At 32.7% G+C, this 12,944-nt stretch overlaps 4 protein-coding genes across 10 annotated transcripts; 2 read left to right on the forward strand and 2 right to left on the reverse strand.

Annotated features, from left to right (window-relative positions):
* Window positions 1-460: 460 nt before the first annotated feature.
* On the reverse strand, window positions 461-3,630 carry LOC106432689 (BTB/POZ domain-containing protein NPY5). The gene is made up of 5 exons (XM_013873528.3): window positions 3,291-3,630; window positions 2,544-3,060; window positions 2,355-2,424; window positions 1,188-2,285; window positions 461-1,102 (listed from the first exon to the last, which is right to left on the reverse strand). Exons 2-5 carry the CDS (start codon window positions 2,603-2,605, stop codon window positions 596-598), a joined length of 1,737 nt encoding a protein of 578 aa, XP_013728982.1. The 5' UTR covers window positions 2,606-3,060; window positions 3,291-3,630; the 3' UTR covers window positions 461-595.
* A 1,891-nt stretch (window positions 3,631-5,521) lies between these two features.
* On the forward strand, window positions 5,522-7,095 carry LOC106432698. Of its 7 annotated transcripts, none has more exons than XM_013873537.3 (5): window positions 5,522-5,984; window positions 6,349-6,430; window positions 6,522-6,594; window positions 6,664-6,729; window positions 6,826-7,095. In XM_013873537.3, the coding sequence occupies exons 1-5, from the start codon at window positions 5,957-5,959 to the stop codon at window positions 6,979-6,981; spliced, it is 405 nt and encodes a 134-aa protein (XP_013728991.1). In that variant the 5' UTR covers window positions 5,522-5,956; the 3' UTR covers window positions 6,982-7,095. The 7 variants fall into 7 exon arrangements, with proteins under 7 accessions (XP_013728991.1, XP_013728995.1, XP_013728993.1 ...); XM_013873541.3 differs by having other exon boundaries at window positions 5,550-5,887; window positions 6,381-6,430; XM_013873539.3 differs by having other exon boundaries at window positions 5,663-5,887.
* On the reverse strand, window positions 7,043-8,917 carry LOC106432697 (BTB/POZ and TAZ domain-containing protein 5). Its single transcript, XM_013873535.3, has 4 exons — window positions 8,518-8,917; window positions 8,093-8,223; window positions 7,682-7,988; window positions 7,043-7,601 (listed from the first exon to the last, which is right to left on the reverse strand). Exons 1-4 carry the CDS (start codon window positions 8,770-8,772, stop codon window positions 7,155-7,157), a joined length of 1,140 nt encoding a protein of 379 aa, XP_013728989.2. The 5' UTR covers window positions 8,773-8,917; the 3' UTR covers window positions 7,043-7,154.
* A 204-nt stretch (window positions 8,918-9,121) lies between these two features.
* On the forward strand, window positions 9,122-12,512 carry LOC125592352 (defensin-like protein 182). The gene is made up of 2 exons (XM_048767339.1): window positions 9,122-11,679; window positions 12,076-12,512. Exons 1-2 carry the CDS (start codon window positions 11,550-11,552, stop codon window positions 12,351-12,353), a joined length of 408 nt encoding a protein of 135 aa, XP_048623296.1. The 5' UTR covers window positions 9,122-11,549; the 3' UTR covers window positions 12,354-12,512.
* The last annotated feature ends 432 nt before the right edge of the window (window positions 12,513-12,944 follow it).

Consider the following 12,944-nt stretch of genomic DNA (forward strand, 5'->3'; position numbering starts at 1 on the left):
AAAATCCCACAATATACTAAAATAAATAACATAGATATAAATTATTCTAAGAAAATATCAGTTCTATAGTATAACTAAATAAAATTTTAAAATGTATTGTATTTAGTCTGTAAAAACTAAAAAAAAAATGAAGGAGATTCTCAATTTTTTTATTTCATACTATGAATTTATTTTACCAAACTCAAAAATATATTAATATATAATACAATTAATAATAAAGTTAAATGTATAAAACAAACCATTATACATTAATAATATCGGATAAGAAACATAACCAATGACATTATAGATTTACACAATATATAACATTAAATGTAAATTATATTTTTGAAAGTTTTGCGATGGTATCTGTTATATATTTATAAAATGAAAATCTACCCACACGGATGTGGGGATGAAAATCTAGTATTTTGTTAAGGGGAGAAAGGAGAATCTTTGAAGAGGGCTTGGGCATTTTGAATTAAAGTCCAAAATACTATCATCTTATTATTATTTCAAGAACCATGTTCTGTTTTTAACACTTCCATTCTAAACATCATTACCAAACTAAGGAATAACAAAACCACAAAGGTTAGTCATCTTGCTTATGCTTCTTCTAATGCTTCTTGTTCGTGGAAGAAGAAGACTTGGAGTCATCATTAATAGAACCAGGACTCGAAGTCCCTGAGCTACTCATCATCTCTCCACTCCTCTCTTTACCAGACCAAAGCTTCGAAAACACTCTAGAAACTCCCAACCCTCCTCCTTTCACCAGCTTCCCTTTAATATTCTCCTGCTGTTGATTCTTTGCGAGTCTTAAACTTGCTAACTCACCCCTCAATGTCTTTATATCTTCCGTGTCCCAAGACTCAGTCTCATCCTCAGTATTCGTCGACCTCGAAGCAGGAATAATCTCAGGCGTGCTGTTTCCCGTTGATGACGAACCGTTGTTGTTGTTGTTGTTGTTAGCTCTTGCCTGTTCAAAGAAGAGCACTTGCACCACCACACGCATTGGTAACCTCTCGTTCTGAACAGCGTGCGCGCAAGCTTCTACTGAGAGCTTCCTACAGTCCATTAGCCTGCAGATTCTCTTCTTCTCGCTCTTGTTGATCTCCGGGTGCTCCTGATTAAACAAAAATACAAAAATCTTGCTTAGCAAGTTAGGTTTAGGGCTAGGGCAGCACTTAGGGTTTTTCACTTTCTTGTACCTTAAGAAACATGTCGATAGCGCGATAAACACCGTCGTGAGACTGTCTTGGAAAGCCTGAGACCATCTCTGCTATTGCTAGGAACTTCTGAAGAGTCAACTTGTCAGAATCTCTCGATCTTTCAGCTAAGTAACCATCAACAAGCTTGGCAACCGATGCTTTTCTTGTTACATCATCTTCTTCCGAGCGTGATTTCAAGAACACCTCAACTAAGTTCAGCATCAAGTCAACATCATAAAGCATAACATCACTCAAACTAGCCTCATCTAGCCGTTCGCCGACTCTGTTTATCAACCCTGTTTCTTCATCACAGCCAAGAAAGATGGAAGCTCGCAGCAGCTTAGTCAAGAAAGAGGAAGAAACGCTTCGTTTCTCCTCAGGAATCATCTCAATGATGGAACCAACCAAAGCTCTGTACTTAGCATAGTCAGTGATCTGCACTGAGCTACTGCTTTTGCTGAACCCTGGAACCCTTTTGGTCGCATAAGCGTGTAAGGCTTCACCGATAACATCAGCAGAGACTTTTCCTCTTGATTCTATCGTAGCGATCACTCGTTTATACAAATCTATATGAAGATCGCAAAGATCCTCAACCCACCAGTCCCTAGGAACAGCCTGCGGTCTCCTCAAACCGTTGTCGAGATTCTTCTTCTTGCTGTAAGTGTAAGACCATTCGACCCTCGAAGTATCGATGCAAGCCCTAGAGGCGATGGATTCGAGGCAACGACCCGTTAGCTTCAGCTCTTCGGCGTGTGGAGACAGAGCTCTAGTGGTCTGAAGCGTGATGATCGAGTCCTTCCAGCTTTGGAGTATGCTCGAGTTCAAGAACACTTCGATCTTGTAAACGAGATTCCCCTTTTCGACGGTTTCGTGCATCTCAAGAAACTCGGCTGCGCAGCGAGCGGCGACTACGTTGTAAGCGTTTAGTGTGACGGTCATGCCGTAGCAGAACTTAGCGCAGATCTCGAATGAAGCAGCACCGCCGGGGATCTCTGGTATGACGATCTCGTCTTCTTCTTGATGAATCTCGTTGTCTTCGTTGGATGATGTTGCTGCTATTAGTTTCTGTAAGCGTGCGCTCTTGGACAGCAGTGGAAACTGAAACATACAACTTTAGATTGAATCTTTCTATATAAGGAAAGAAAATAAGTATTGAGTGTTGTTTACCTTGTGAAGATAGAACTTGACATCGCCAATGGTTACAATAACATCTGTTGCTAAGTCACTTGATACATATCTTAAATAACACATAAATTAGTTGTCAGAATAACATTTTCAGATCTATAACAAATATATAGTATTTTGTTATAACCAAAGTACAAAGAAAAGAGGTTAGGAGTGATTTTAAACACAAACCTAACATTGTCTCCTTCAGATTGAAATGAATCAGGTTTGGATCCAAGTTTCATGAACTTCATGGTCTTGAATTAGTGAAGAGATCTCAAAGAAAAAACTCAAAAATGTGTCTGGTCAAGAAACAGAGAAGCAAAGACTCTGGAAGAAAAGAAGGGTCTCTCAGATACAACTTAAGGAAACGTTGTTAATGGGAGTTTCACATCTCAAAGAGAACATAGAAAAAGGGGAAAAATACTTAGAGATGCACAAAGCATCCACTATTCCACTCAAAGCTCGAATTTACTGACAGACACACAGAGATAAACTCTTTTTTTTTTTAAATAATAATAATCAAAACTCTTCACTCTTTTCTAAGTGCTTCACACATTCACAAACACAGAAACACGTGAAATCCTTTCTTTTTTTTTTATCCTTTTCTTTTATTTTAGTTTGTCAAAATAAACAAAACGAATCCAAAGCTTGAATCTTTTTTTTTGGTTGTTGTGGGTTGATGGGCGATGGCAAAAGCGTAGTAAACCTGCAAGAACCAACAAAAAAAAATGGAGAAAGGTTTGAAGATTGCTACTTATTCAATAGACAAGATGAATCAAATCTTTTTTGGATGTTTTCTCAAAAGAATCTAACGAAAATATCAGTGGCAGAAATCGTTTATAAATAAAAATAATGGTTCTTTTTTTGAAAACTAAATCAAGAATTGATTCTGATTCTTTTAAACTCTTAGATCCTCACTTGCAAAGACTATAGTACCTTTGTTTCTTTTCTTCTTGAGAAAGCAGCTTCAGTTGTTTGAAGAAGCTCTCTTAAACCATGAGCCACCACCAGAAAAATATATTGATATAAGTTTCTTGGGGTTAAGGACCGACCCAGATGAGGTTTATGATAAAAAAGATTCTTCTTAAGCAATCAAACAGTGACCTTTCGTTATATAAAAAAAACGATGCTTTTTCTCTGAAAATGAGGAAATTAAAGAGAAAATTGAAAGAGAGAAGAAGGAGAAGAAGAAAGAGGCAAAGCTGCTTTTCTGTAGAAATGCACGCGAAATCTGACAAAAGCCACTTACTTGAGTGCCCCCTTCTCTTCAGACAAACTTACCTTCTTTTCAGGATATGTTTTCTTCTTTCCTTTTCACTATCTCTCTTACTTTTTTTTTTCTTTTTTACCTTTTTTAATTAATTTCTGCTTTTTTATTTTAAAAGAAATGCATGTACGAAATGTAAAATAAAAAAATAGAAGAATGATTAGAAATATTTCCTATCAAATCTTAGCATTAAAAATATTTTTTTATAACATTTATAAACATTAATTGAGAATATTTAAATTAATCTAATGTTATTAGTTGATCACTATTGAAAGTATACAGTAAATGTAAATAATAAATTTAATTATATTAATTATATTTTTAATACGCATTGATATTTTTTATATATAAATATATTTTCAAACCTATTTGGACCTAAAGATTCTTTTTGGGTTAATTATCAAAGTTGTGACTTTGAATTTGAGATTCTGTTGCAGGAAAAAAAATCTTACTGAACAGATTTATTATGACTTCAAATTTAATTTTGTGGATCTGCAAAGACTCGTAGTATAAGATAATTATATGATAAATGGTACAATGCATGTGGCAGCCAGTAAGAATCCAATGCATGTTAGCTTATAATCAGCTAGCAGTCGATTCATTGCTGTTTCAGCTTTCACATGGTTTATACATCTCACGAATCGGTTCACGCTATCCAATAGATTTCCCTCTTCGATTACTTTATTGTTTTTGTGTTGTCCTTGATCATACTATAGCATCTACTTTTGATTTTAGAGAGTAAAAGTCTCGACGTCATGAGTGTTTAAGAGTGTTAACTAAGAATAAAACTTATCAGAGTTAAATTCAGGTTTTCCAACCAATCATTCCTACCGAACTTAGGCATGTCTTCATATTACTACTTCTTGTTTGTTGGACATTGCTTATTTCTAGACAAAGAATACATAATCTTTTTATTTTGATCTAAAATATTACAAAGGGTGACAAACTGTCTTAATATAACATCCACAATCATATGTAAGTGGATCTCAAAATGATTAAGATGGCATAGAGACAGACTAATTCTGGTGTGTCAAGCTGCAAACCATTTGATCAAATCTTGATATGGAGCCTATAAAATGAAATACTCACTAATTTTGGTGGTTTGAAATTTAAGAGGTTTTTTTTTTAAAAACATTCGTGTGATTATAGCAAAAGCACATGGACTAATTAAGATTGTAATTGCGAAGAAGTGGCATAAATTTCGAAAAGCACAAAACTAATACTAAAAACACCATTAGGAACAAAGGTTAATGATGATTCTCTCAAGTCTAGTTTCACTTTTGTTCATTTTAATCTGTTAAACTTGTGAAAAAATAATATATTTGAAACTAACTTAATTTTACAGAATGCAAAACCTATGTTAGAGGCTTTGGACATACCTTCCAAATAATATTCAAACCATGAATTGTGGAAAAATGTTAACTTTCTTTTGGGAGGATATCTCCATATAATGTGTGTATCCCGAAATCGCATTAATGCGTTAGATGTATTGATTCTTTATAAAGTTTTACAGCGAAATGATTAGAACCAACAAAATATAAAAAAAACTTTACCAACGTATTGAACGTTGAATTGATATGAAACTGGAAAGCTACATGTTACCTAACTATAATATGGACGAGTTGAGTACTCGTGTGAATATGGGAACCACCGAAACGTGGTCCATGCATCTCTCTTTTTTTCTTGTTCAACCAGATTTTATCTCTTCCTTTCCCCAACTATACTCGGTTTATGGTCTATTATTTCGTGCTAAATGTTTATTCTTATTTTTATTAACGATCAAAGTGATCATAACTATGGAATCTATTCAAATCATTTTCGATAGTTGATATAGACAGTTTAAGTTATATCAAGCATTTGTTTTAATCTTAGATAATACATAAAAAGTTTATATGTATTTTAGATTTTCTGCTGCCAGTCACATTAATCAAAAATCCCACCTAAATCATTAATGTAATTTTTTCCTTAAAAATATTCTTTATACCCTCTAAATAAGGAAAAAAATATTTTTTATCAAGATAAATAAGTAAATAACTAAGCTTTTACTTTTAGGAGGAATCTTCTGGCTCAGTCAGAGGGTTCAGGTTCTTGGCGGTAACAAAACTAACAAGAGCGTTGAGGGGTATAAAAAATGGCTACTCCAAAATCGAGAAATCAGAAAAAGTGAAATCTTACGGATTTGATCTTCTTCGCGTGATTTCGCACTCAATCAACAGCGATTGTTCTCCAATCTACATCGATCCGTCCTCAAATAATTCAATTTCACGTAAGATTTTTTTACGATCCCAAATTTCCTTTCTTTTTTTTCTTTTTTGCAGATTCGTTGTCCTTGACGATGTTGTTGGATTGCGATGAGATGCTTAGTGGGTTTGTCTTTCTTTTCTTTTTTATCATTGCAAGTATCGTTATTTTTTTGGATTGTGATTGAAGATTGTTTGCGCACTACGCGCTCGACGAATTGTCTAAGTCAGGGGCTGTTTCCTTTTTCCCTTTTTTTTTTCTTTTCTATTACCGAACCCAAAAAAGCTTCTGTGTCTTGTCCTTCTTGTTCGTTAACTGTTTGGATTTTTCCTTGTCTCTCTCTCTTTAATCTTTCTCCTCTGTATGTTTTTACGTCCTTTGAGATTCACCAATAGATTCGTTTTTTTTTTGTGTGGCAGTAAAGAAGTCTCTTTTTTTTTTGAAGTTCATTGTCTGAATCCTGTTTTAACACAGTTGATTGTATAGATAAACTGACAGCATTCTCATTTGCAAGAAAGCTCAATCATTTTGTGACCATGGACCCGCAACATACCGGTGATTTGATGAAGTACTTGTCATTTTGCTAGCTTCTTTGTTACCGGTTTAATTCGGAGAAGCAGAATGAGTTAAAAATTGATATATTGTTGGTTGTAAAATAGGCATTTGGAGAAGCAGAATGAGTTACTCAAGGAAACTCAGAAGACCATGTCACATGAACTCCAAACACTCATGGTAACTTGTTTTAACGAGTTTTGTTATGTAACTAGCGACTAGAGATCCGATGAGTTTTTCTTTCTTCAGGTGGAAGAAGAGATGATGATGCATAAACTATGTGAGCTAATGGTCACTCATCGTAAAAACAAGAAGGTATGCGCTGTTCTCGAAGACCCACCCACTCTTTGAAATATATCCATAAACGTAAAAGTTTAGAGGGGGGCTTAAGAGATCTTGGTTCTTTCGCAGGAAATGAAGAAAACTCAAGAAACAGTTGAATCTTCTGTTGTTACAGTTGAGGCCCAACGCCCACCCATCATATACCAATACAGGAGGAAGAAGAGTAAGGCCCAGCAAAAAACAGTTCAGGTCTCCAATGGATCAGACATCGATAAAGGTTTCTAAAAAGTTCTAAATATTATTATTTCTTCCAAGTTATGTTCTGTTTCTTACTTGTAATCGTTGATTGAATCTCGAATATTTTTCTCTCTTTACAATGAATCTTAAATCTTTGCTTTACATGTATAGAACATATGTATATGCAATCTCTAATTCTAATATGGAATGAAATAATAATGTCATAGAGTAACATCAATAGCCTGCAAAAAGTATGGAGACCCTCCAATTCTCTTGGTGCTCAAAACATTCTTCACCAAAAGTTTCCATCTCTTCTCATCTTTCCTGCTCTGTTTCTTCATCCTCTCTTTGAAGTCACTGCAAAGAGGGACTCTGCATTGCTCCGAGTCGACGCAGATACGCGAATGAAGCTCAAGAAGCTGCCACATTCTCTTGCAGCGGCTGCAACCACCAGGGATTGACCTCAGCTTGCATCCCGCCATATGTTTCAGCAGCTGCTCCAAACCGTCGCAAGCTTGAAACCCGCAAGAGGCGTGCGGGTTTTCGATCTTTGTTGGACCGATCTCTCTGCATCCGTCTCTACATATGTGGACAAAAGCTTCCATTGCATCATACAGCTGAGTGTATGTTTGTATCTCTTTCTGTTTCCTGCTTTTTTGCTTCAAGTTCTGCAAGAAAAAGACATAACTGAATCAGAAAACTGTGAGAGAATAAAACTTAAAGGCTCCAAGATTTGTTTAAATCTTACGTTAAGCTCGTAGGAGACGGAGCGTAAGAGTTCTTTCTGAAGACTAGGGTGGCTTTGTTTCATGGCCTGCCATCCTTCGGAGGTAGAGACTTCTTCAAAGCTATTTAGAATCATTCTGTGGCAGAGAAGAGCGAGGCGTGGAGCGTCGCAGAGAAGAGCTAGCTGAAACACATCAATCACATTCTCTTTGTTGAGCAGAGTGTTTTCGTAGTGTGACTCGCACACTCGTTTCAGATGCGGAACGACGTAGACGTGTGATAGTACAAGAAGATGTATTGCGAAGTCTTCCATGTCTTGTTTCTCGTAGCTGCAAGAAACAGAACAAGACATAAAAAAAATGTTCAGTTAAGTATTATTGTAATAACAAAAGGTTTTTTTATTTTTGATGATAATAAGAAGAAGATAAAGTACCAAGAAGAGTATAAGAATCGAATGAAAACGCGGACAGCATCGTGAGGAACACCGAGGATTGAGATTGATTTACGATGAGGTTTTTTCTTGTCTTGCTTCATCATTCCTCTGATCACATCTGAAGCCATTCCCTGGTTAATAGATTAACAGCAGATAATTATTAATTAATATTTAAAATTAAAATGTTATACCGAATACTCCTTCCAAGATGTTTTTTTTCTTCTTTTTATAGTAACTAAGATATAAATTAAATCTAGAAATATGATTGATATATAACTTTATTGGGAAACAAATAAAACAAAACTAACAAATTAAAATTTGTATTACTACATTAAATGTGTGCAAATTTTAAAACATAGTAATTCTTTTAAATTTGGAGTAATATTTAAATGTTTCAGATTTCTGATTATATAGAGAGAACTTACGATGACGTTAGAATGGGCGTAGATCAAGCCATTATCATCTGTATGGATCAAAACATCAGCTCCACGAGCTTCGTCGAACATACGATCCCATGAATCTCTTGTAGCTTTAGAAGCAAAGCTATTGCATTTTTGTAAAAGCATATCCGTTGACTTCTTCAACTTCGTGCCGCAGTTTGATTTTACCGGAGGTGGTGGTGGTGGTAATGAGACGTTTACCGGTGAACATTCTGGTGAATAAGTGTTGATGTTCTCCATATCTTTGAAAGGAACGTTATCTGTTGCGAAAACAAGAAAAAATGAGCTGTGATAATTAAACAGAGGAAACGGAGAGAGATGGAGATGTAATGTCAAAAGCCAATTTATAATCTTCCTTTGGTCGGAAAATTAAAATATTTAATATTTAATGGCGGAAACTCGGTAAGTGTGAACTGTTTAACACGTCCTAATTGGGTCCCACACGGCTGATCCAGTTTCATATAGTGAAAGGATAAGTACTTGCTGATTCATATCCACGTTGGATGAACTTTTCTAAATCACTTATTTTAAAATTCTATCCAATTTTACTTTTCTTTTTAGTTTGCAAATTTCTTTTTTTTTTTGGTAGGATTTAGTTTGCAAATTTCTTTATCTTTATGTCTTAAACATTAGAGAATAATATATCCAAGTATTTTTAAAAAAATAAATAAAAGGAAAAATAATGTCAAAAATAACCTCTAGCATAGTTGTTTAGTGTGATTTCCATACGTATTTGAAAAAGGTACACATGTGTTTCTTTTTTTGTCATTAAAATAAGTATATCACACATTATCTTTTCTTAAAAGTTCGACTTTTCACTTTGTCAATGACATGTTTTTATTGTGCCTCTTGCTAATATTCTAAAGTTTTATTTATTTTTGCAGAGATGTGAGCTTTCTTATAACATCAATAGAAAAGTCGTTATGTGAAAGAGCATATGAAGTTTGGTTATATGTTTCGTTCTAGACAATACGCTGAAGATCCTTGATCACTAACATATACTAATTAACTCTCGCCCATTTGATTAGATCATTAGAATAATACTGTGAAATGTGAACCTCTCAAACATATTTAAATATACAATGCTAGATGTCAGCGAGGTTATTTTATTACGGGAAATAAACTATACTAATAAAGATTTATTAATATTATAATACTTAAAGAGTGTCAGATCCTAGTCATGTTTATGTACATTAAACTTATATTAATACTTTTTCCCTTTCAAAATAGAGAATGTTTTAATGAGTTTTCGATATTTTAAAATAGATAATGTTTTTATATATTAATGTATTTTTTCACTTTATCAAAAACTGTGTAACCAATGATATTTTGTAGTTTATTTTGCGATTGGTTAAATAACTTTTAATTTCTATTTTAATGATATTTTAAAGATAAAAAATAAGTTTCTTAATAGTTGTGCACAAACCTAAAATTTCATATATTTTGAAACAGAGAGAGTATAAAAATATATTTAATCAGTAACACTCAACAGGCGATTCAGCTATATAAATGATGAGTTCATCTATCTTTAGTTTCTTCCAACGAGATGATCGTTATGCGATGAACTGATTATAATCTAACGGTTTCACTCTACTTTTTTTTTCTTAAATAAGTATTTGATTCACCATAGTATGCCAATAATAATGTTTCAGACTTTCTGAGTATTCATTCGATTACTAGTTTTTGTAAAGAGAAACAAATCTATATTAGAGTGAAATCAGAGCCGTGCTTACCCCTTGTTGAAAAAGGCAATGGCCTTAGACCCCATAATTTTTAGTTAATATTTAGGGCCTCATTTTGTATATAAATGCATTAGTTAGTGTTATATATGCTTACATACATACTGCACATAAAAAGTTTGGTTGTATATTTCTTTTTTTTCTAGAATTTAGTTTGGATTCTCTTTTTAGATTTCAAATATAAACATAGTCACTACATCTACTATTTTAGTTTTATGTGAACATACCAAAATCTTAAATGGAAATATCATTTGAGAAAAAAACTGCCTCAAATGTTGTCAAAAGAAAAAAATTGCCTTAGGCCCCTGAAAACGTTCGCACGACACTGAATGAAATTATAGGAAGTTGTATGTATGTTAAAAGAAAATCTATGTATTATCTTTAGTAGAGTTAAATGTGGATATTACGTCACTTTTGTGTTAAAAAAAAGATATTACGTCTCTTCAAACTTTGCTAAAAGTATCTTCAATGCATGGTTTACCTCATTTTTTTCTTAAAATAAGGTAAACTTACAATATGTTTGTATTTTACTCCAGTCATTTTTTTCATTTTTCTGCAAAAAATATTTCAAAAATATTATATTACTATTACATATTATTAATTCTGAAATGCTTATGTAAAACTTACAAATTTATCCAAATAGAATTTCAATTGAACTAAATCTTCACTATATACATAAGTTTAGTTTCAAAAATATATAATGATTTATTTAGTTAAAATTATAATTAATTATTAAAGTATTAATAATTTCTCCAAAGTATAAAACATAAATATTGAATCTTTTAGATATAAAGAAAAACTTTATAAAAGTGTAAGAACTAAAGTGCATCATCAGAAGATTCAATATATCTAAAAGATTAAAGCTATTCATAAATTGGAGAAATACTTTATGAATAAAAAAACTTAACATTAAAGCTATTCATAAAATTATTTTTTCATTCAAAATAATGCATCATCAGAAGGACCATTGGAGATGGTAAAAAAGACATTTATGAATATTTAATATTTCATTTAAAACATCTTCTATTTTTCTCACACATACATAAAATCTCTTTTGACCGAGAATAATATAGTTTTACAGAAATAACTTTATTGGCCATATAGTTTTGGCAATAAATTGGTGTATCTGAAAAAAAAAACCCATCATAATGTATTGACCAAAAAGATCCTCATAATAAACTTAATTATATGGAAAGAAATCTAATGTTCTTACTCGAAAAAAATATGCTCTTTAAGTTGGAGTCTACATCTTGTTTAAAGTTTTTAAATAGATAGCAAATGTACCGATTATTTTCAAAAATATATCTCAAAGAAAGACAAGTTCAAAAGAAAACCAGAAAACATAAAAAGATGGAGAGGATAACTCCAGTTGTATTACTCGTTAGCTTACTTATCATGTTTGCATCAGGCATTGTTATATCTCTCAATTGCTATTTATTTGATGCATTTTCATTTCAGTTTCAAATGTTCTAAATATAATTATGTGATACTCCCTCCGTTTTTTAATATAAGTCGTTGTAGAGAAATTTTTTTGTTCCAAATTATAGGTCGTTTTCGGTTTTCTATGTAAAATTTATTAGTAATTAATGTTGTATGACCAATGGTAATATATCTTTTATTTTTCTATTGGTTGAATTGTGGTTAGGTAAATAATTAATGATGTTTTTGTTTAGAAAATATAAGAAATTAATGGTTTTCTTAATCTACGTGCATAGCTGCAAAACGACTTATATAAAAAAACGGAGGGAGTAACATTTTTCAAATTTATTTAATGTTAAATTTAATGATGTATACAATATTACAGTTGTGAATCAGACCAGAGCAAACACCTGTGCCGACGGACTAGGCACTTGTGAAAACTGCGACGAGAGATGCAAGGACAAACACGGGCCATCAAGTGAAAACATCTGTGACCGCTCTCTTGTGATGCCTCTGTGCATGTGCTACTATCAATGTGCAGATCCCACACCGACTCTGTCTCCACCCAAGATTTGCAATGGTGGAGCTGGTTTATGTAGTGCAAGGTGTCCCGGAAGTTGTTGTGATACTAACTGCGCACAAAAGTTTAAGGGTGGACATTGATTTTGTATCACCCTCGGTACTTTTAATTTGTGCCAATGTCAGTACCCTTGTTAAGGCTGGTTTACAAAATTGCAAACAATTGTGTTTGATTATTATTAACTTAAATTCAGCAATGCAATAATAAAATAATACTCCTTATTTACAAAGAAATTTAACTAACTATCAGCTCTTTCAAGATTTAAGTATGGATATTAAGTCCCTTCAAACTTTGCTAAAAACAATTATAAACACTCAATATTTCATTTATAATTTTTCAGTTTTCACAGATATATATATATATATATATATATATATAACAACATTTTTATACTATACAATTTATAATTCTAACATAAAATATAGATTATGCCTAAAATATCAAAGAAAAATTATAACCAGAAAAATAGTTAAATTTTCAAGGAATAAAGAATTAAAACATCCTCTATTTCTCTCACACATAACATAAAATCTCCTTTGACCAAAATAATAGTTCTACTGAAGTAACTTTATTGGTCATATAGTTTTGGCAATTAATTGGTGTTATGAAAAATATGATCATAATATATTGACCAAATACCATCATAATAAAATTTACATGGAAGGAAAACTAAT

This window comes from Brassica napus, chromosome A3 (assembly GCF_020379485.1).
Source record: "Brassica napus cultivar Da-Ae chromosome A3, Da-Ae, whole genome shotgun sequence".
Lineage (NCBI taxonomy): Eukaryota > Viridiplantae > Streptophyta > Magnoliopsida > Brassicales > Brassicaceae > Brassica > Brassica napus.